The sequence below is a fragment of the Dama dama genome, chromosome 30 (assembly GCF_033118175.1).
Source record: "Dama dama isolate Ldn47 chromosome 30, ASM3311817v1, whole genome shotgun sequence".
Lineage (NCBI taxonomy): Eukaryota > Metazoa > Chordata > Mammalia > Artiodactyla > Cervidae > Dama > Dama dama.
In genome coordinates, this window is record NC_083710.1 from 72,904,413 (window position 1) to 72,925,209 (window position 20,797).

A 20,797-nucleotide genomic window follows, 5' to 3' on the forward strand; every position below is an offset into this window, starting at 1 on the left:
AAGTTAATCGTCCTCATTTGCTCCAAAATAGTGGAGCAAGACAGACAAATTAGAAATCCTTTTTCTCCTAAGACTCACTACTGTCTCTACATTAGATGATTCTTCCTACAGATTTCAGGATTAGCTGGGTGCTTGTGACCTGCTTTCTCTGCAGCCAATAGCACAGCTGTTACCTCCAGTTCCTGCACACTGCAGTCTTCATATCACCCGAATTCTCCCTAGAAGCATGAACAAAGAAGCATGTGACAGTCTGCACTTGCATTAACAGTATTATTGTCCGTGATCAACATTTTCATTGTCTGCAGCTAGAGAATTCTTTGGAAACGAATGATGAAGTACCAAAACCACGGACAGGAAACTCAGATTCCACCTCTTTTGTTTATAGTCAGTCTTATGATTTTTTTTTTTTTTAATGTTTCTTCCTCAACACAAATCTCTTCTTAGTAGAATTTTTCCCAGAGAAAGCAAAACCAGAAACTGTTCTAATATCCCCACCTGGAAAGCACAAAACAGCTCATGCCTAACTAGAGTTTTACTTAAATTCTGTTTTTCACCTTCCTGGAACCTTTCTTTCAGAAGCCTACATGGCTGCAATTAGAATATTTCAGAAGTGGAAACTCCTTCAAAAACTCCAAAAGATTTCATTCAAGTTTTCAAAGGAAAACAACTAATATGGAAGCAGAAAGCACAGTTGGGGAGATGAGATACTTTAAGAGGGGAGTGCTTATGTGCAAAGGGAGCAGATTTGGGAAAGTGACTATGGAGGTGATCATAACCCAGCCTTCATCATCACCATGGTGAGAGACTAATATTATTTCAACATCTAGGAAAGGATTTTGAGTTAATACTTGCCACGTTGCCCAGTGAGAAGATCATGGGCACCCATTTTACCAATGAGGGACCCACTATGCAAGTTTGGACAGCTGTCCCTGTGTCATCACCTGGCAACCAGAAACAGAGACATGACATAGATCTTCCCCTTGCAACTCTACTTGCCGATAAGTGGGGCTCTATCTCTAGTGTCATCATTTCTTATCAACCTTTAACTCCATCCTCTCCTGTCCCCCGCCCCTCCGTGCACTCGCCCACCTCTCCTTGCATTCCTCTTTTTCACTGATGGCATCTTGCCAATGAATGGGTCAAGTTATCTTGCAGTGGGTCCATTTAATTTTTAAATTAAGTAGCTGTCTAGACAGCTACCAGGAATATCTGCACATAAACAGGTTTGATAAACACATCTTCATTGAGCTTATGTAACTCACTTACTTGTCCAGCATAATGTATTTTTACTTAACCTACTAGAACTTGATAAGTAACTCAAGCTTGGATTTCCTGGAGAGATCCTGGGGTTCAGGGATTATTATCACACCAATTTTAAGGTGTGATTTAGTTTATAGTTTAACTTATTGTGTTACAGAAAGGGTGGGGACGTAGTGGGAAATTATATGAGATTTTTCTTATAAGGGATGAAAAAAATTTATACCTATTTGCGTACATAAAGAGAATTTAGATTTGCTTTATGTTTATTTGTTCTGAAATATCTAGAACCTTTGATCAAGCTAGTAAATGTGAAAGCTAAGTTGGTAAAATTCTGTTTCCAGCTATTTTTCAGTCTACGTCCCATCTTAGCTCTTGTAGCACCTAATGTGAGTCTTGCCTTTTAAATTTAATTAGATCCAATTTATTTTTGCTTTTATTTCTTTTGTTTTGGGAGACTGATCAAAGAAAATATTGCTGTGATTTATGTCAAAGTGTTCTCTGCCTGTGTTTTCCTTTTGTTTTATAGTACCCAGTCTTATCTTAGGTCTTTAAACTATTTTATTTTTATGTGTGTTATGAGGGAGTATTCTAATTTCATTAATTTCCAGGTATGCAACTTTCCCAGTACTCTCTAGCAAAGACACTGTCTTTTCTTCAATATATATTCTTACCTAAGCTTTCATAGATTAATTGAACACAGATATTTGGAGACCTGTGTTTTAAAGTTGCAGTATTTCTTCTTCAACATCAGGAGGAGCAGTTATGTTCTATCTATGCTTAAGTAAAATTGTGCATTCAGGGCATCTAAATTGACATGCCCAATTGACATATAGAAAATTCATTATGTGGATGAGACATTCAATTATTCTTAGACTCTTTTGAGAAAGGTGCTCTTAACAATGATTCACAGTATAAACAAAAGATTAATAGGATTATGCCCTTTGTGAGACTTAAAAAATGTTTCCAAATAAATACAAAGGATGAAGTTAACTGCAATACCTATGTGTAGAAAAAATAACTTGTGTCTTGTTTAGAGTTCCAGCATATTCTCTTCTTTTTTAAGAAAATATCTTTATCAGTTTATTTCTGGCCGTGCTGAGCCTCCGTCGCTGTGTGGGCTTTCCTCTGGTTGCGGCAGACGCACAGCCTTCTCCTTTCAGAGCGTCTGTCGTTGCGGTGCATGAATTACTTGCTCCACAGCCTGTGGGGTCTTCCCGGACCAGGGAGCAAACCTGGGACTCCTGCACTGGCAGGCAGATTCTTTCACCACTGAGCCACCGTAAGCCCATACCACATATTCTCTTTAGGTACATTTACCCTAAATATGACCTAAATGAATAACTAAATTCCACTTAACATCAGAACTGTGCTGGTAGTTCAGTTATTTGGGTCAATTGTTTCAGGTACTTTTTCCCCCTCTATAACCATTAACCAAGGTCACTCATAAGTAGAAAAGCAGAATTAAGAGCCCCTTCCTCTCCCTTTCAATTTCCAATTTGCAGGTTTGTTAATGAGCAGTAAAAGGGGTGAAAGGCAGGCAGCTTGAGAAAGAAAGAAAAAGAAGCAAATAAAGATAATTTGTGAAAACAGATTCAGATCCTAGGCAGTTCGGGTTGGGCTGTCCCATGTGCTGTGCAGGCTGTGATCACTTCAATTTGGAGCTCAATTTCTTATTTTTTTTTATAGTCTTATCCAAAAAGGAAACTGTATTTCTAGAAATTCCTTCTGTGCAGAGCAGTTCTGCAAAAGCTGCTTATATAGCAGCTCTTTTTGCTAGCCTTCCACTCATAATAATAAATTATAGCCACAGCCAACTTCAAGAAGCATCTTAACTTTTAAACAAGGGATTCTGCCCCTCTTTTTGTTCAGTCACTCAGTCTCTCAGTTTCCGACTCTTTGCAACCTCATGGACTGCAGCACTCCAGACTTCCTTGTCCTTCACTACTTACCAGAGTTTGCTCAAACTCATGTTCATTGAATTGGTGATGCCATCCAACCATCTCATCCTCTGTTATCCCCTTTTCCTCCTGCCTTCAATCTTTCCCAGCATCAGGGTCTTTTGCGGTGAGTCAGCTCTTCCCATTAGGTGGCCAAAGTAATGGAGCTTCAGTTTCAGCGTGAGTCCTTCCAGTAGGGGCTGACATAATCCAGGACCCTAAAGAAATTCCGGAAGCATTGACTTTTTTCCCCTAAATGTTTCTCAGATTGTCAAGTCAACTTGACAATTAATTTGTTGTCAGGACACTGCCATGTGGTTTGTATGTCAACCTACATTTTAGATAAATGCAGTCTGATTTTCTTGAATCAAGACATTTCCCAACTTTGTGTATCTGTATAAATAGCCCTCAAAGGTCAGAGTCTGAGAACTAAAAGCACTAACTAATGATAACAACCCCAAATGCCCTGGGCAGAATATAAAATGCTATAGACTGTTCAGTTCCAGTAATCGTATTCTAAAATTTTCATTTTCTTCCTTTCCTATAACCATATAATAATGAAAGGTTGGACTAGGCCTTTCTGTACCTAGTAAAACAGAGTAATCAAACTACTTAAATATCACCAGTCCTACTACCCAAATTCTCCCTGACCTGCCCCTTTTTGAAATATTGTCTGAGTTATGTTACTGGGAGATAGTGTGTGCTAATGGGTTTCTTTCTGCTGTTAACAGGTTTTGGATTCAGGGACACAGATAGAATATAAGCGGCCATATTATTTGCTGAAAAATAGTAACAGCCTATTTTACAAGATGGTGCAACAACTGGGCGAGGCAGAGGCTGCTGTCCTCACCGAAAGGGCAAAACAGGTGAGCCTGCTGCAGGAAGCTGTAATTAAAATTCGCCTCCAGGATTCACTCTTCACAGGATCTCCACCAAGTGTCTGGGAACAAGCACTCTGTGCTCTTTTCAATTAGAAGCCACCAGAGAGGAAGCTTCATGACTGGCTGTTAACAACATGTGGCAGGTTGAAGGCAGGTCTGCTAAGAATCTGCGGCAGTGCTGGAGGTGGGGTTGGAATCTGTGAACCCTTCTGTGTGCACACCCCTGTGCCTGACAGATTTTTGGATTTGACTTTCCACATGTTCGGACTCTGAGTTGAGATTCTCATGGAGCACTGAACACCCTCATTTTGCAAACCCTTTACATTCATTCTGATTGGTGCTCGGCACATTTGTGATACAGTTCTGTCGAGGAATATCCAGGAAATTTGAGAGTTTAAGGGGGAAAAACTTGGAATATTTTGATTCTAGGAAGCTCTTCTAGAGAAAGGTGTAGGTCTCTTCTGTTTCCTAATCTGTAAAGAAAACTCTTACTTGATATTATCACTTTCTCCCTAATTCTTTGTTGTTTAGAATTAGATCCATTTGCCACCCCACCCCCCGTGTTTCCTCTTCCTTCTAGATGATGAAGTCGTCATCAGGACAAATCAAGAGCTCACAGCACCTTCCCACTGTAGTCTGAGTGGTGCTGAAGGTCACAGAGCACTTTCTCAGAGACGAGGTGTGGGAGGCGCTAAGCACTGAGTGTGGTGTGAGGAAGGGGCTCAGTGAGGAACATCCGGGTCACGTGGGGTCTTCCTAACAGAGGTGCAGTGGTGACCAAGGGCTGGTTTAGGAGACTTAGCCACTGTCATGCAGCCATCTGTAAGTCTTTCTGGAACCAGGTGGGAGTGGGATTGGGGTTGATGGGAAAATAGATGGAGGGAAGGAAGGTCTGGTATCCTTGCCCCTTAACATGTGTGGCTGAAGGTGGGAAGGTTTTGATGGCTTCCCCATCAAACATTTATCTCTGTATGTAAAATTATGGGAGTATTTTCCATTCTTCATACTTTTCTGCCTTTCCCAGATTTTTACTTGTAAACAGAAAAAGATTATTTGTGTAATATTTAAACTGTCTTAAAGAAAATGTGTCCCAGTATCTTAAATACTTCTACATGAAAAATTTATTTAAAATGTCATCACTAAGTTCATCACTGTCTCCTCTCAATCCTCTGTAGAAAGGAGGAAATACAGAGCAGGACCTTCCATTGCTCATCAGATAGGAGACTTCCTGGGTCCCAGAGCTGGCTGAAGAGTTGGCAGAGTTAGAGTTTGTGCTTAGGTTTAGGGAAAAGGAAGTCTGTGTCCTGAACTTTTCATAAGTACTTACATTGTGTGCAAGTGTTCAGAAGTTGAACAAGGAACTCTATTCTTTTTTTATGCCTGAAATTCACAGAGTGCTTTTATCCACTAGGGTATCTCCCAGTCAGACCATCCCTCCAGAGACCTCGAGAGCCAGGAATCTCCCAAACCCTTTTGCTCTTTTGACCTTAGGCATTTCACATCAAAAAGAGGTGTTCCCACCTCTATGTCAAAGTCTTCATTTTAAAACTATATTTTCATGACATTGAGTAATGAGAAATAGAACACAGAATTTTAGATTGGTCCTGATAGTAAGATAATAGGATTCAACCCTCTCTTTGTATAGGTGAGGAAACTAAGGTGCTTTAGAAAGAAGGTGGTCCTATGTATATAACTGGTATTGAGCTAGTTTGCAGCAGACACAGAATTAGAAATTTGGTCTTTTAGTAAATATTTTAAATCAAGTGTAACATACATACTGAAGCAGACATAGGTCATAGAATTAGAAATCTTGTAATTCCAGGTCTAGTAATATTGCACCTACTCTAACAATATTAATGGTAAGTTACATTTGTGTAGTTCTTTATGATTTATATAGTTCTCACATGTATGATTTCATGTAATCTCATGATGGTCCATTTTTATCCCATGTCATGGATGAGGAGAGTGGGTCCAGGGCTCACCCAAGGTCACTGAGCTGGTCCCGGAAGCACAGAGGGGCAATTGCTGAGGGAGGCTGGGTGCTGTCCTAGGTACTGTGTTCTGTTTCAAGTCTGAGAACACTGCTTCTGTCACGTGTTAACAAAGGTAAGGCAATCACCGAAGTCCACAGGGTGACAGAACCTCACTCTTGGATTTCAGTCCTGCCACTGGCTCAGGTCACCTCTACAGAAACAGATGCAGTTCTTGATTTTCATCCCATCCTGACATTATTTCTTCATACTTTGCATCCTTTTAGGAGGGTAAACTGTCAGATTATCAGTTTTTTTGAATGTGCAAGCATCAGATATCAATATATTGTTCAGAGCTATAACACTGGGAGCATTAGCCTAAGTCACAAGGTTTTCACTCTAATAGGACAGGATTCATTCATCTGAAAAGAAAACCCAACCTCTGGGAGAAGGTGCTTCCACATCACATTTTCTTGAACTTGTAGCTCAGGTGAGCTGATCACTGTCTGATTGACCCTTTTTGGATGATCCATGAAATAGTAGAGAAAATCCCTTTTAGATACATAAAGGTAAAGGGGGCAGTAGTTTGCTAGGGCTGCCATACAAAGACCAAAGAGTAGGCGACTGAAACAGCAGAAACTTCTATCCTCACAGGCCTGAAGGTTGGAAGTCTGAGGTCAAGGTGTCAGCAGGGTTGGTTTCCTCTGAGGTCTCTCTCCTTGACATGTAGACACCATCTTCCCTCTGTGTCTCACATGCTCTTCCCTCTGTGTGAGCCTGTGTCCTGGTCTCTTCTTATGAGAACCCCAGTCTGTTGGGTTAGGACCCACCTGTATGATTTCATTTTAACTTTATTACCTCTTTAAAGATGCTGTCTTCAAATACAGTCACATTCTGTGGTACTGGGGGATTTAGGACTTCAACATGTAAAATTGAAGGTGAGATAGTAACAGGCAGGAAGACCAGGGGTCTCCCAAATGGAGGAAGTAGGCTGAAATGCCAGACATTTTTTATCTCTCTCTTAAGCTACAGGAGGAAAAAAAAAACTGCTAGTGTTATATTTTTTCCCCTTCTCTATACAAATTTATATCCACCAAAAAAGAAATGCAAAAAGATAAAATGGTTGTCTGAGGAGACCTTACAAATATCTGGGAAAACAAGAGAAGCTAAAGGCAAAAGAGAAAAGGAAAGATATACCCATGTGAATGCAGAGGTCCAAAGAATAGCAAGGAGAGATAAGAAAACCTTCTTCAGTGATCAATGCAAAGAAATAGAAGAAAAAAATAGAAAAACTAGAGATCTCTTCAAGAAAATTAGAAATATCAAGGGAACATATTTCATGCAAATATGGATACAATAAAGGACAAAAATGTTATGGGCCTAACAGAAGCAGAAGATACTAAGAAGAGGTGGCAAGAATATAGAGAAGAACTATACAAAAAAGATCATCATGACCCAGATAATCACAATAGTGTGATCACTCACCTAGAGTCAAATATCCTGGAATGCAAAGTCAAGTGGGCATTAGGAAGCATCACTACCAACAAAGCTAGTGGAGGTGATGGAATTCCAGTTGAGCTATTTCAAATCCTAAAAGGTGATCCTTTGAAAGTGCTGCACTCAATATGCCAGCAAATTCAGAAAACTCACCAGTGGCCACAGGACAGGAAAAGGTCAGTTTTCATTCCAATGCCAAAGAAAGGCAATAGCAAAGAATATTCAAACTATTGCACAATTGCACTCATCTCACATGCTAGCAAAGTAATGCTCAAAATTCTCCAAGCCAGATTTCAATAGTACATGAACCGTGAACTTCTAGATGTTCAAACTGGATTTAGAAAAGGCAGAGGAACCAGAAATAAAATTGCCAACGTCTGTTGGATCATTGAAAAAGCAAGAGAGTTCCAGGAAAACATCTACTTCTGCTTTATTGACTATGCCAAAGCCTTTGAATCTGTTGAAAATCCTTCAAGTGATGGGAATACCAGACCACCTGACCTATCTCCTGAGAAATCTGTATGCAGGTCAGGAAGCAACAGTCAAAACTGGACATGGTTCTAATGAGATGGATGAAACTGGAGCCCATTAAACAGAGTGAAGTAAGCCAGAAAGATAAAGACCAATACAGTATACTAACACATATATATGGAATTTAGAAAGATGGTAACGATAACCTTATATGCAAAACAGAAAGAGAGACACAGATGTACAGAACAGACTTTTGGACTCTGTGGGAGAAGGTGAGGGTGGGATGTTTTGAAAGAACAGTATTGAAACATGTATATTATCTAGGGTGAAACAGATCACCAGCCCAGGTTGGATGCATGAGACAAGTGCTCGGGCCTGGTGCACTGGGAAGACCCAGAGGAATCAGGTGGAGAGGGAGGTGGGAGGGGCGATCGGGATGGGGAATACATGTAAATCCATGGCTGATTCATGTCAATGTATGGCAAAAACCACTACAATATTGTAAAGTAATTAGCCTCCAACTAATAAAAATAAATGAAAAAAAAAAAAAAAAAAACTGGACGTGGAACCACAGTCTGATTCCAAATTGGGAAAGGAGTGTGTCAAGGCTGTATATTGTCTCCCTGCTTATTTAATTTATATGCAGAGTACATCATGAGAAATGCTGGCCTGGATTAAGTACAAGCTGGAATCAAGATTGCTGGGAGAAATATCAATAACCTCAGATATGCAGATGACACCACCCTTATGGCAGAAAGCAAAGAAGAACTAAAGAGCGTCTTGATGAAAGTGAAAGAGGAGAGCAAAAAAACTGATTTAAAGCTCAACATTCAGAAAACGAAGATGATAGCATCTTGTCCCATCACTTCGTGGCAAATAGATGGGGAAACAATGGAAACAGTGACAGACTTTATTTTTGGGGGCTCCAAACTCACTTCAGATGGTGACTTCAGCCATGAAATTAAAAGACACTTACTCCTTGGAATAAGTTATGACCAACCGAGACAGCATATTAAAAAGCAGAGACATTACTTTGGCAACAAAGCTTTGGTTTTTCCTGTAGTCATGTATGGATGTGAGAGTTGGACAAAAAAGAAAGCTGAGTGCTGAAGAATTGATGCTTTTGAACTGTGGTTTTGGAGAAGACTCTTGAAAGTCCCTTGGACTACAAGAGATCCAACCAGGAAATCAGTCCTGAATGTTCACTGGAAGAACTGATGCTGACAGTGAAACTCCAATATTTTTGCCTCCTGATGTTCAGAATTGACTCATTTGAAAAGGCCCTGATGCTGGGAATGATTAAAGGTGGGAGGAGAAGGGGATGGCAGAGGATGAGATGGTTGGATGGCATCACGACTCAATGGATATGAGTTTGAGTAAGCTCTGGGAGTTGGTGATGGACAGGGAAGCCTGGTGTACTGCAGTCCATGGGATCGCAAAGAGTATGACAGGGCTGCACAACTGAACTGAACTGATACAAATTTAAAAAGAGGTTACTTTTAAAATTCTGTGTTGCCATGAGGATACTTGGTTCCACCTGAAATTAAGTTTTCTCAAATTTGAGCTAATCAATGCATTTTTCTTATGGAAATGATTGTCTTAAGCTATGTTAACGAACTATGTATTTACCCTAGACTCTGTCTTCAAGTAAGTTCCCTTTAAGAGTCAGAATGGACTTGAGAAACCAGTATGTTTTACGCATCCAAATGTTCTCTGAAGCTATGTCAATGAGACTGTATTTGCTTAGAAACCTGCCTTTCTTCAAGGTTCATGTCAGTCATTTTATGGCCAGGGACAACTCACCTTGTGCCAATGTTATCTCAAAATACACATTGTTTGTGAGGGGCCTGGTGCCAGTCTCTGAGTTTTGAGACATTTCCTTTCTCCAATTAGCAGACTACTAGTAGCTATTTGGATATTCCCTGTAGCTCAGATGGTAAAGAATCTGCCTGCAATGCAGGAGACCTGGGTTAGATCCCTGGGTTGGAAAGATCCTCTGAAGAAGGGAATGGCAACCCACTCCAGTATTCTTGCCTGGAGAATCCCATGGACAGAGGAGCCTGGCAGGCCACAGTCCATGTGGTCGCAAAGAGTTAGACACAACTAAGTGACTAATGGTACTACTACTAGTAGCTATGTAACATCTGCCTAAAGACTAGCAGGGGGCACTCTTTCTGCCCCCTTCTGATGTCTATGTCAGAGGTTTCTCTATCTCTTTTATACTTTAATAAAATTTTATTACACAAAAGCTCTGAGTGATCAGGCCTCATCACTGGCCCCAGATTGAATTCTTCTCTTCTGGAGGCCAAGAATTGTGGTGTCTTTCATGGTTCAGCAACAGCCTTTCAGAGGGGACACAGTTCAGCTCCAAGAAAAAAATGCCTGTCATCCATTCTGTTCTGTGACGAAGCAGATCAGGTTGAGGTTTTTGAAATTTCTTTGTTCCCACTGTGTAACAGAGGTGTCATTTTGTCTATTCGTGAAATCACCTAATACAGCCCAGCAGTTATAAAATTCTCATGTCCTAGTTCTAGGAGCCTGGTCCAATTGGATAGATGGAGGAGGCACTTAGCATCCCTGTGGCCTTGTGTCCCCCAAGGTCTCTGAGCCTCAGGTCCTCACCTGTGTGTAGAGCAGGATTACAGCCCTGCTGTCTTCTTCACACTTATCACAGGGATCAGATGAGAGAGCACATACTTAAGTGCTTGGAGAATATAGAGCGTTTTACGGTATAAAAGTGGGATCATTTTATAAAAGGCTATAGGTAGAAACCTTGCCTCCCAATAATAAAACAAATATATCCACAATTCTTCCAGGTTGCTTTAGAGACTCTAAATCAGGGGTCCCCAACTGCTGAAGATCCTTTGCAGTATTCAGTTCATGTATTTCAGACCATGATGCAAAGTCCTTTTCAGTTAAAAGTTGCTAAAAATAATATTTTCTTTATAAAAAGTTGTATTGAGAAGTGTTATGGAGAAAGGAACCAGATGATTTTGGAAAGAATATTAAGCAATAGAAAATGAAATGAATTTTCCTTTGTTCCTTTAAGTGTTTTTAGTTTCACCAAAAGAGTACATAAATCTATAATCAAAAAATATGTCTAGCTTAATAAAATGGAGGAGGGTGATGGTATGCAACTAACCCCTCCCCCACTCCCACCAGAGGCTTTATTTTTAAATGGTTCCATTACAAAAACAATCTTCACGACTCAGATAATCACAATGGTGTGACCACTCACCTAGAGCCAGACATCCTGGAATGTGAAGTCAAGTGGGCCCTAGGAAGCATCACTACCAACAAAGCTAGTGGAGGTGATGGAATTCCAGTTGAGCTATTTCAAATCCTGAAATATAATGCTGTGAAAGTGCTGCACTCAATATGCCAGCAAATTTGGAAAACTCAGCAGTGACCACAAGACTGGGAAAGGTCAGTTTTCATTCCATTCCCAAAGAAACGCAATGTCAGAGAATGCTCAAACTACTGCACAATTACACTCATCTCACACGCTAGTAAAGTGATGCTTAAAATCCTCCAAGCCAGGCTTCAGCAATATGTGAACCGTGAACTTCCAGATGTTCAAGCTGGTTTTAGAAAAGGCATAGGAACCAGAGATCAAATTTCCAATATTTGCTGGATCATCGAAAAAGCAAGAGAGTTCCAGAAAAACATCTATTTCTGCTTTATTGACTATGCCAAAGCCTTTGACTGTGTGGATCACAATAAACTGTGGAAAATTCTGAAAGAAATGGGAATACCACCTGACCTGCCTCTTGAGAATCCTGTATCCAGGTCAGGAAGCAACAGTTAGAACTGGACATAGAACCACAGGCTGATTCCAAATAGGAAAAGGAGTACATCAAGGCTGTATATTGTCACCCTGCTTATTTAACTTATATGCAAAGTACATCTTGAGAAATGCTGGGCTGGATTAAGCACAAGCTGGAATCAAGATTGCTGGGAGAAATATCAATAACCTCAGATATGTAGGTGACACCACCCTTATGGCAGAAAGTGAAGAAGAACTAAAGAGCCTCTTGATGAAAGTGAAAGAAGAGAGTGAAGAAGTTGGCTTAAAGCTCAACATTCAGAAAACTAAGATCATGGCATCCAGTCCCATCACTTCATGGCAAATAGATAGGGAAACAGTGGCTGACTTTATTTTTCTGGGCTCCAAAATCACTGCAGATGGTGATTGCAGCCATGAAATTAAAAGACAGTTACTCCCTGGAAGGGAAGTTACGACCAAACACTAGACAGCATATTAAAAAGCAGAGACATTACTTTGCCTAGTCAAGGCTATGGTTTTTCCAGTGGTCATGTATGGATGTGAAAGTTGGAATATAAAGAAAGCTGAACACTGAAGAATTGATGCTTTTGAACTGTGGTGTTGAAGAAGACTCTTGAGAGTCCCTTGGGCTGCAAGGAGATCCAACCAGTCCATCCTAGAGGAGATCAGTCCTGGATGTTCATCGGAAGGACTGATGTTGAAGCTGAAATTCTAATACTTTGGCCACCTGATGCGAAGAGCTGACTCATTTGGAAAGACCCTGATGCTGGGAAAGATTGAGGGCAGGAGGAGAAGGGGACGACAGAGGATGAGATGGTTGAATCCCATCACCGACTCAATGGACATGCATTTGGGTGGACTCCAGGAGTTTGTTATGGACAGGGAGGCCTGGCGTGCTGTGGTTCATGGGGTCACAAAGAGACGGACATGACTGAGCGACTGAACTGAACTGATTACAATGGAAATAGCCTCAGATTTCAGCCAGTGGGCCCAAGCATTCTTGGAGGGTTTATTTTTCTCCTTAAGTGACATTTAAATACATAGCATTTCATGTGCAGAGCTGTTTTGGGGGTAGCAGGTTATGTTAGCAACAAGAGAATAAGAAAGTGCACTTACTGTGAAGGTAGGTGTCCTAGTGCTTTTCTGGTGTGTGAAGTTCATTCTCTCTCATGATAACTTTGCTTACAGCACCCACAAATACACCTGTAGTCAGGTTTTATAAAAGAGATCTGGAATCATATGTCTAAGCAACCCAATTTGTGACATGAGTCAGCCTCTGATAGACGATATACATTTTCTGTTTTAAAAACTCAAATGAAATTTTTCATTCTTCTTTGAGGATAAAGAGTTACACTTGAAGTCATTTTTTGCCCAAACATTCAGAGATAAGACTTCACAGACCCTGACATTATTTTATTTTGTTATGTGCATCTGTAAGGAACTGAGATATAATACAGCTACTAAAAAGTGATGATTGTGGAACTTGACAGCACTTTATTTCCTTTGTGTCTGATTATACACTGAGAAAACCTGTATCTCTTCCAGTTCAGCTAGAATTTGGTAGAATTCAAGAGCTCAAAGGTCTGGCAGAGATCTGTCCTATTATTGGGTATCATCTTACATTTTAGAAGATTCTCTTGGTTGAGTCATTGTTAGCACTTTTGATTCTCTTTTCATTCGTGGGACCCACTATCCACAGATCACATTTCTATAGGCCCTACAACTGCTTTGCCACACAAACACTAGGATATTTCATACATATACACCAGTGTTTCAGTGGCTGTCAATCAGAATTTATAAAATATAAAGATAACAACCTGATACTGACATCCAGCTCTGTTGTGCTCCTTTTATGTGTGAAAACGACAAACCCTGTTCAGATGCTAGATTTCCTATCTTCTTTGTTACCCTGTTTTTAATTTATTTCAGGGAATAAAATGATTTTGCTTATCAAATTTATTGTAGTGATAAAGCATATCTGTGAATCAGAATGATCAGAAATCTAGGAGATCTACAGGTTATTTGGCACTACTTCCAGTCCCACTGAGGCTTTTAATGGGGCTACTTCCTCCATAGAATAAATACAGCCCTGGTTTCTTAAAACTGTGGCTCCAACAGTGATATAATTGCTTCACAGGAAGAAGGAAACCTAGAAATGTGTTGCCTTAGGAGGAGAACTTTAAAACTTTTAAACATGTTGTTTTTGTCTTTTTTCCCTTCAGGTGTACTTCAAAAGGAAATAGCCAGATATTACTCACAGTGACCTTGTGGTTATGAATGTTTCCGGTGGACAGCCCTCAGCCTTCGCAATTTTTGAGTCAACACTGTGATTCTACCATGAGTTCATGTCTACTCCAAAGGCTTTTTTCCAATAGGTTTTGCACTGCATAAACTATATTCTACTTGTTTTACACCAGCAACAAATATTTACACATTACAAGATGTTAGTTCTCCAACCTTACTCAATGATTTCAAGCTCTTGAAAAAGGATTTATTATGTTTACTTAAATGTTATATTACTCTCTTTCTTATCCAAATCAGAGGTGCAGGCCACCAATAATAGCTGTTTCCCAGGTTTTGTGTCTTGATAGACTCCAGAGCCAAACTTATTTTCTAAGTTTTGAGACAAAGTTGTCACAGGTGTTTTTTGTTTTTTGTTTTACTGTTTTCAGAATTACATATTACTTTCCAATTATATCCGGGATTCTGTTTACTTGAAGACTGTGTGAAGTTGCTGTTTTGTGTCACCACTTTGTTTAACATGACTAGGATCCATTTTTCAACCCAAAGACCTCTGATTAAAATACTATAGAGAAAACCGATAGGAAAACATGCAATATACTATAGTTTAAGTAATAAAAAAAATAGATATATGGTTAAATACAGAAGGACCATTTTATATGTTCTAAAAGAGAAGGAAGAGAAAATATGTTTTCTCAAAATAGGAGCCCTTCTAGGGGATTTGCTAATGAAGGACAGATGTGTGCTAGACTGTCTTCTAGATAGAAGATTTTATTTTATTTTTTTTACATTACAAATTGTGGTAAAGTATATATAACATAAATTTTGCCATATAACCATTTTTAGTCACATAATCCAGTGGCACTAATCACATTCACAGTGTTGTATAGCCACATTGTCTGGGTAACTTTGGTAATTATGTTTTTTCCTATTCAGTGTGTTATTTCTGCAGAGTCGTTTTGATAAGTTTCATTTTTCTAGGAGGAATTTATTTCCTGTGAGTTTTTCTTGATTGGTATAAATTTATTCACAATATCTTATATGTTTAAGATCTGTAGCATCTCTAGCTCTGTTCTTTTGGCTTTTTAATTTTCTTTTAGTCTTCTTTTTTATGAATAATCTTGCATAACTTTTTCCTGTTTTCAAAGAATCAACTTTCTGTTTGACTGATGCTCTCTTTTTTCTCTAGTTCATCATACCATTCTTTCATTCAACTTTTCCTTAACTTTGAGGTTTTTCCTCTAAATTCTTAAATTGAAAAGAGATTATTAACATCATTATTTTTCTGATATAAATTCATAAAGCTGACTTTTTCCCTAAGATCCACTTTAGCTGCAACCTGCAAGTTTTGGTACTCACCACCGATAGCCATAGTATTATGTATATTCTAATTCTTAATTTAATTCACTAACTATATCTTTTACCCATGAGTTATTCATAAGTATAATGTTCTTTAAATTTCAAATTCTAATGGATTTTTAAAATTAGATTCAGCCATGTGAAACTGCTAACATTCAGTGTTTTTTATAAGTGATAAAGTGGAAGTTTCATATGGTTCAACATATAGTTTTCTTTTGTTATTAACATATAACTTAATTTCATTTCATTCAACATTAGATTGTGAATTTTAAACCATAGGTAACCACATTCACACAAAAGGTCCTTGTTTCTATCATTTTATGTTTTTTGGGGGGTTTTAAAATGTTTTAAGTACATGTGTAACCAGTAATTTTCAATAAAAATCCTCCCCAAATACTGGAATGTTTTCTGATACGTGTTGCAGGCTGGTTCTCTGGGATGCAGACTCAGATGGAGTTTAGTACTGGGATGTGTGTCAGGGTTGCCCTTGGGGTCAACACTGCAGAATCAGGAGGGAAGAAACAGGGTAAGGCAGAGAGAAGGATCAAGTTGGATCACTGGCTAGATGACCTGAGCTGACCCCATGTGAGTTTGGAGTGGTGATGGCCCTTCAGTGTTGTCCTGACACATCCAATGATCAGGCCTTTATACCTCCACCTGGATGGGTCATTGCACACAGGCTGCCCTCAGAGGGGCTGTTCATTTAAGGTTGCCCACTGGCAGCACTTAGAGCTGCTGGACAAGTCCTTGAAGGGAGGTCAGAGACAGCATGTCTCCATGTACACCCTGGGCATGTATCACAGCTCCAGATGCAGGTGATGTGGGTGTACTGTTGGGGAGACTCTTGATGACTGATGTTTAAGTAAAAATGATGACTCAGTGATTCTCGTGAATACCCTTGAGTCTAAAAAATAGAGGAGAAGGTCCATGTAGGGGAAATATCATCATTCTCCAGGGTCAGCCCAGTTGTCGCCTCTTCTAGGAAGTCACATTAAAATCAGTCATCATTCTAGGTAACTCGGATTTGTGTATTACCCTGAGCACCTCTTGTGTTAAACTGAACCATACTTGGTTAGTGTTCTGTTGTCACCATCTTGAGATGACAAAAACCACTACAATATTGTAAAGTAATTAGCCTCCAACTAATAAAAATAAATGAAAAAAAATAAATAAACAAGGGGCCTGTTCTTTATGTTGTGCATGTAACCTGCCCTGACTGTGAGTGTTCACACATGGCCTTTTTCTCACTAAACTATGTGAGAAAAAGACTTGAAACTGTGCCCTGTTCACTGTTTAATTATGTCTTCCAGCAGAGTATCTGTACATAGAGGGTGCTCAGTAAATATTTGTGGAATGAACAAATGATGACTGAGAGTAAACCTTCCTTCTCAACTTTATAACTTTGAGATATTAAGAGGTAGCCTGGGATAACAGAAAGCCCTGCTTTTGGAGTCAGTCACACTGATCTGTCCTTCCTCTACTACTCACTAGCACTGTGTGTGTGGGAAAGCAGTAACCAGCCAAGGTGCCAGGACATTAGAATGGCACCATCCTTGACAAAATAGGCTCTGGACACCCTACAGCCACATAGTCTTAGTTATATGCTTGGGTAAGCATCTCAACCTCTGAATCTCAGCTTCTTTGTTTGGAAAATGAATACAGTTCCTGCTCTTGAACCATTGATTTGGTTGGGATGATGGATGACCTACGAGCATCCAAAGACACAGTGTGGAATCACTGACCTTGAAGATTCTTATCACCAGGAGAGGAGAACAGGATGGGTGTGGATGAAGGAGGCTTGTAGACTGTAGAAGGTGTACTTGAGGAGGTCCTCATCTGATGGCCTAAACCAAACTGTTCTTTCTCCACATGTAGTTAAAATGACACAAGCACATGGGAAGGAGCACAAACTCTGGAGTCAGGGACAAATCCTGGCTCCTCTGGACACTGACTGGGTTTGGATTCAAGTTCTGCTACCTGGTAAGTGTGGGCTCTTAAGGTTGGGAAGCCCACTGTGCTTCAGTGTCTTTGTCTGAAAGTTGAGGTGGGGATAGTGTGATTCTCAGAGGGCTGCTGCCAAGATTAACTATGACAGTGACACAGTGTGGTCTGTGCACTAGTGTCGGTCCCTGACCTGTTTGTAACCTGTTAGAAATAAGCACAGGAAATTCAAGAAAGCTAGAAACTCACAACCATCTGTTTTGCTGTAACATCCACCCTCAGGATGGGTGGGATCCTGAACACCCCGGGGACCAGTGTCAGTGTTGCACTTGCGGGGTGGGGGAGGGGCCCATGGCTAAGCTGCACACTAGCCGTGCAAAGTGGATCAGTGATTAGGTTGCAATGGGCTGAAAATGTAAAATTAAATAAAACTGATATTTAATCCCAGACAGGTGAGAAACGCTGCTTTTGAACAATGCTGGAAGTGTGATTAGCTGTCAATCAGTACTACCCTTTTCAGCACTCTCCTCTTTACTAATTGTTACCATCATATTTATCTTAAAATTAGAGCACACAGGCTTTCAAAAGGCCTTACTATACATCATCAATGTTTTTAATAGCATTAAAAAGTTAGAAATAATTGAATTCCTATTAAAGTTTAAAGGGTTTTTTTTTTTTTTTTCAAGTCGAAAACAATACTGTGCATATATTTTACCAACTCTATTCTTAATTCAGCAGCATGATCCTAATGTTGAAGAAGGTCCCTGGAAGCACAACAGGTCACTTTAAAACTTTCAGATTTTTTTTTCTTTTTTTTTTTTCCTTTAGTTTTATTAGTTGGAGGCTAATTACTTTACAATATTGTAGTGGATTTTGTCATACATTGACATGAATCAGCCATGGTTTTACATGTACTCCCCATCCCGATCCCCCCTCCCACCTCCCTCTCTAAACACAAGGTTTTAAGTGTAAGCTGTTAATTTTCCTTTAAAAACAGAAAGAATGTGGATTAACTGAGCTTTTGTTTTTTTTAAACTTAATGTTCTAAGGAAGGTGTTTCTTTTTTCCAAAAACTAAAACAGCAATTTGTATTGAAAACTGGGAGAAAAATATACTTATTAGAATTTAGACCTAAAAAATAACATTACTAGAAGGAATCGCATGCCCCAGCCCTATGTGACCTCCATCTGTACTCCAGGCCCATCTGACTTGCCTTAGGAGTCAAACTGGGATTGTGTGATTTTTTTTTAAGAACCAAGGTTAAGACTTAGACACACTAGGAATGTTCTACAAGAAGTTTACATTGGATGGTCCTGACTAAATTCACTCTTTCACTCAGCAAATATGCTCACAAGTATCCATCCCAATAGATGGAAGCTTTGGGTATTCCAAAACAGTGTTTGACCCAAAAGCTTATCATATTTAATTCTGGAGGACATTACATGAAAAACATTTTTAAAATTAAATTTTTCAGATTACCTAGATAAAACTTGAGTCTTTGAGATGGATTTTTTATCACATTAGAAATGTCATAAGTAAATAAACAGAGAACTGAGGGCAATTAAACCCTATATTTTACAACACTAAAAAAAATTTAAAAATCCGTTAGTTTATACTGATTCCTATATGACATAAATAGTAGGAAGGGAAAGCCCTTTTTTTGCAGTAGAAGGTCAACTCACAAATGTAGACAGATTGACAGAAAAGTACCATATAGCAGCCATCCTTGTCATAAATAATTCAGACAAAATTCATCATTGTCTGAATATATGGTGAATGTTCATGGGTTGGGGGAGACACAGCATTTTCATGGACTCAAAGTATCTTCTCAGATTAATTCTTTAGGGAAGAATTGGATTTTCAAAGTGGAAAAATCTGGCAAACACCTGGCTAAGCAAGTAACCAGAGTAAATAGTATTAATAGTGAACCTACTGACAGCCTTGACTTTTTGAGTGTGTTTCTTTAAAAATTTAAGTACTGTTGATTTACAATACTGTCTTAATTTCTGCTGTGCAGCAGTGATTCAGTTATACATATACATAATTCTTTTTCATATCAGTTAAATAAGCAAGGTGACAATATACAGGTCATACTCCTTTCCCAACTTTGACCAAGGTGGTTGTTCTATGTCCGGTTCTAACTGTTGCTTCTTAACCTGCATACAGGTTTCTCAGGAGACAGGTAAGGTGGTCTTCAAGTTTTCCAGTTTGTTGTGATCTACAGAGTCAAATGTTTTAACGTAGTCAATGATGCAGAAGTAGATGTTTTCCTGAGCAGAAACCATAAGACCTACAAAGTCTGGAAATGTACGTCCTGGTCCTTTACAGAAAAATTCTGCCCACCCTGCCCCAGAGCTCCGCTGTTCTAAGTGTGGCCTGTGGACCAGCAGCATCGGCTGGCCTGGGAGGCAGTTAGGACACGGAATCTTGTCTCCACTCCAGACCTACTGACTCAGAATCTCCAGATCCCAGGTGAGTCCTGCTCACAGTACAGTTTGAGAAGCTCTGGTCATCTGGTTCTTGTGGTTGCACCCTCCCCAGGTGCAGGCAGCCAGAGAGGACCAGGGGGTGTGGCCACCTGGAGCCCCTCCCCTTCCAGGCCAGGCTCTGAGCACCTGGACCCCAGAATCTCTGCTCCCAGCACCAGTGCAGGCCTCCTTCCTGGGTCCCATCTCCCAGCCTGACAGGTGGGCAAGATACAGCTGTTTATGGATGGGAAGTGTGTGGCCTGAGCTTGAACTTGAAGGCTGGGGTTCCTCTTGCTTGAGCAGCAGATTCCTCAGGGCACAGAGAGGGTCAGAGCCAGAGGCGGGAAGAGCAGGGGGAGGGCTGGGGGCTGGGGGCTGGGGCGGCCCTTCCCTCTGCTGTCCTACCTTCTGGCTTGGAGCTCAGTGTCCAAAACCCCGGTCTGCCAGGTATTAATAATTAGGATGGTGTACTTGACAGTTTTGTTTGATTGATTGATAGCTTTTAAATATTTAAAAATACACAATGGGCTTCATTTGTATTCTTGACCCAGGGACCACAGAGGTGAGTGGCAGGTCTATTAAACGTTTCTCAGAGTGTTCACAGGACCCCTTCATCCTAATCCCTCAATCCACTGGGGTGTTTGATAAAAATTCAAATTCCCAGGCTCCACTGTATGACCTCCTGGATCAGATCTTTGGGTGGAGCCTAGGACTCTGCATTCTGACCCCTCCCCTAGTGACTGTGATCCACAGCAGAGCTACAGGGGCACTTGTAATTGGCAGGGGTTGGGGGGAGCATAGAGGGGAGCTGCCACAAGTGTGGGAAGGAGAGAGGGAGAGAGAGGGAGGTCCAAGGTCAGAGGAAGGTGCTGACCATGAGCTCATTCCCTTCCTGCTTCTCTCCTGATTTTCCTGACCCCACCCCTGGAAGCTGGCTGCAGGGAGAAGCTACCAGAATGGGGCAAGGGTGTCCTGCCGACCGTGG

General features: G+C 40.3%; 1 protein-coding gene across 3 annotated transcripts in view; it reads left to right on the plus strand.

Annotated features, from left to right (window-relative positions):
- Positions 1-15,799, plus strand: part of LOC133049208 (ATP-binding cassette sub-family C member 4-like) — a 161,194-nt gene extending 145,395 nt beyond the window's left edge. For all 3 annotated transcript variants that reach the window (XR_009691241.1, XM_061133154.1, XM_061133155.1), the window contains 2 exons: positions 3,929-4,063; positions 14,026-15,799. Coding sequence is in view for 2 of the 3 variants with exons in the window: in XM_061133154.1 (XP_060989137.1) it covers positions 3,929-4,063; positions 14,026-14,046 (156 nt within the window). In the remaining variant the exon portion in view is untranslated. The remainder of the gene's footprint in view (positions 1-3,928; positions 4,064-14,025) is intronic.
- Positions 15,800-20,797: the final 4,998 nt, after the last annotated feature.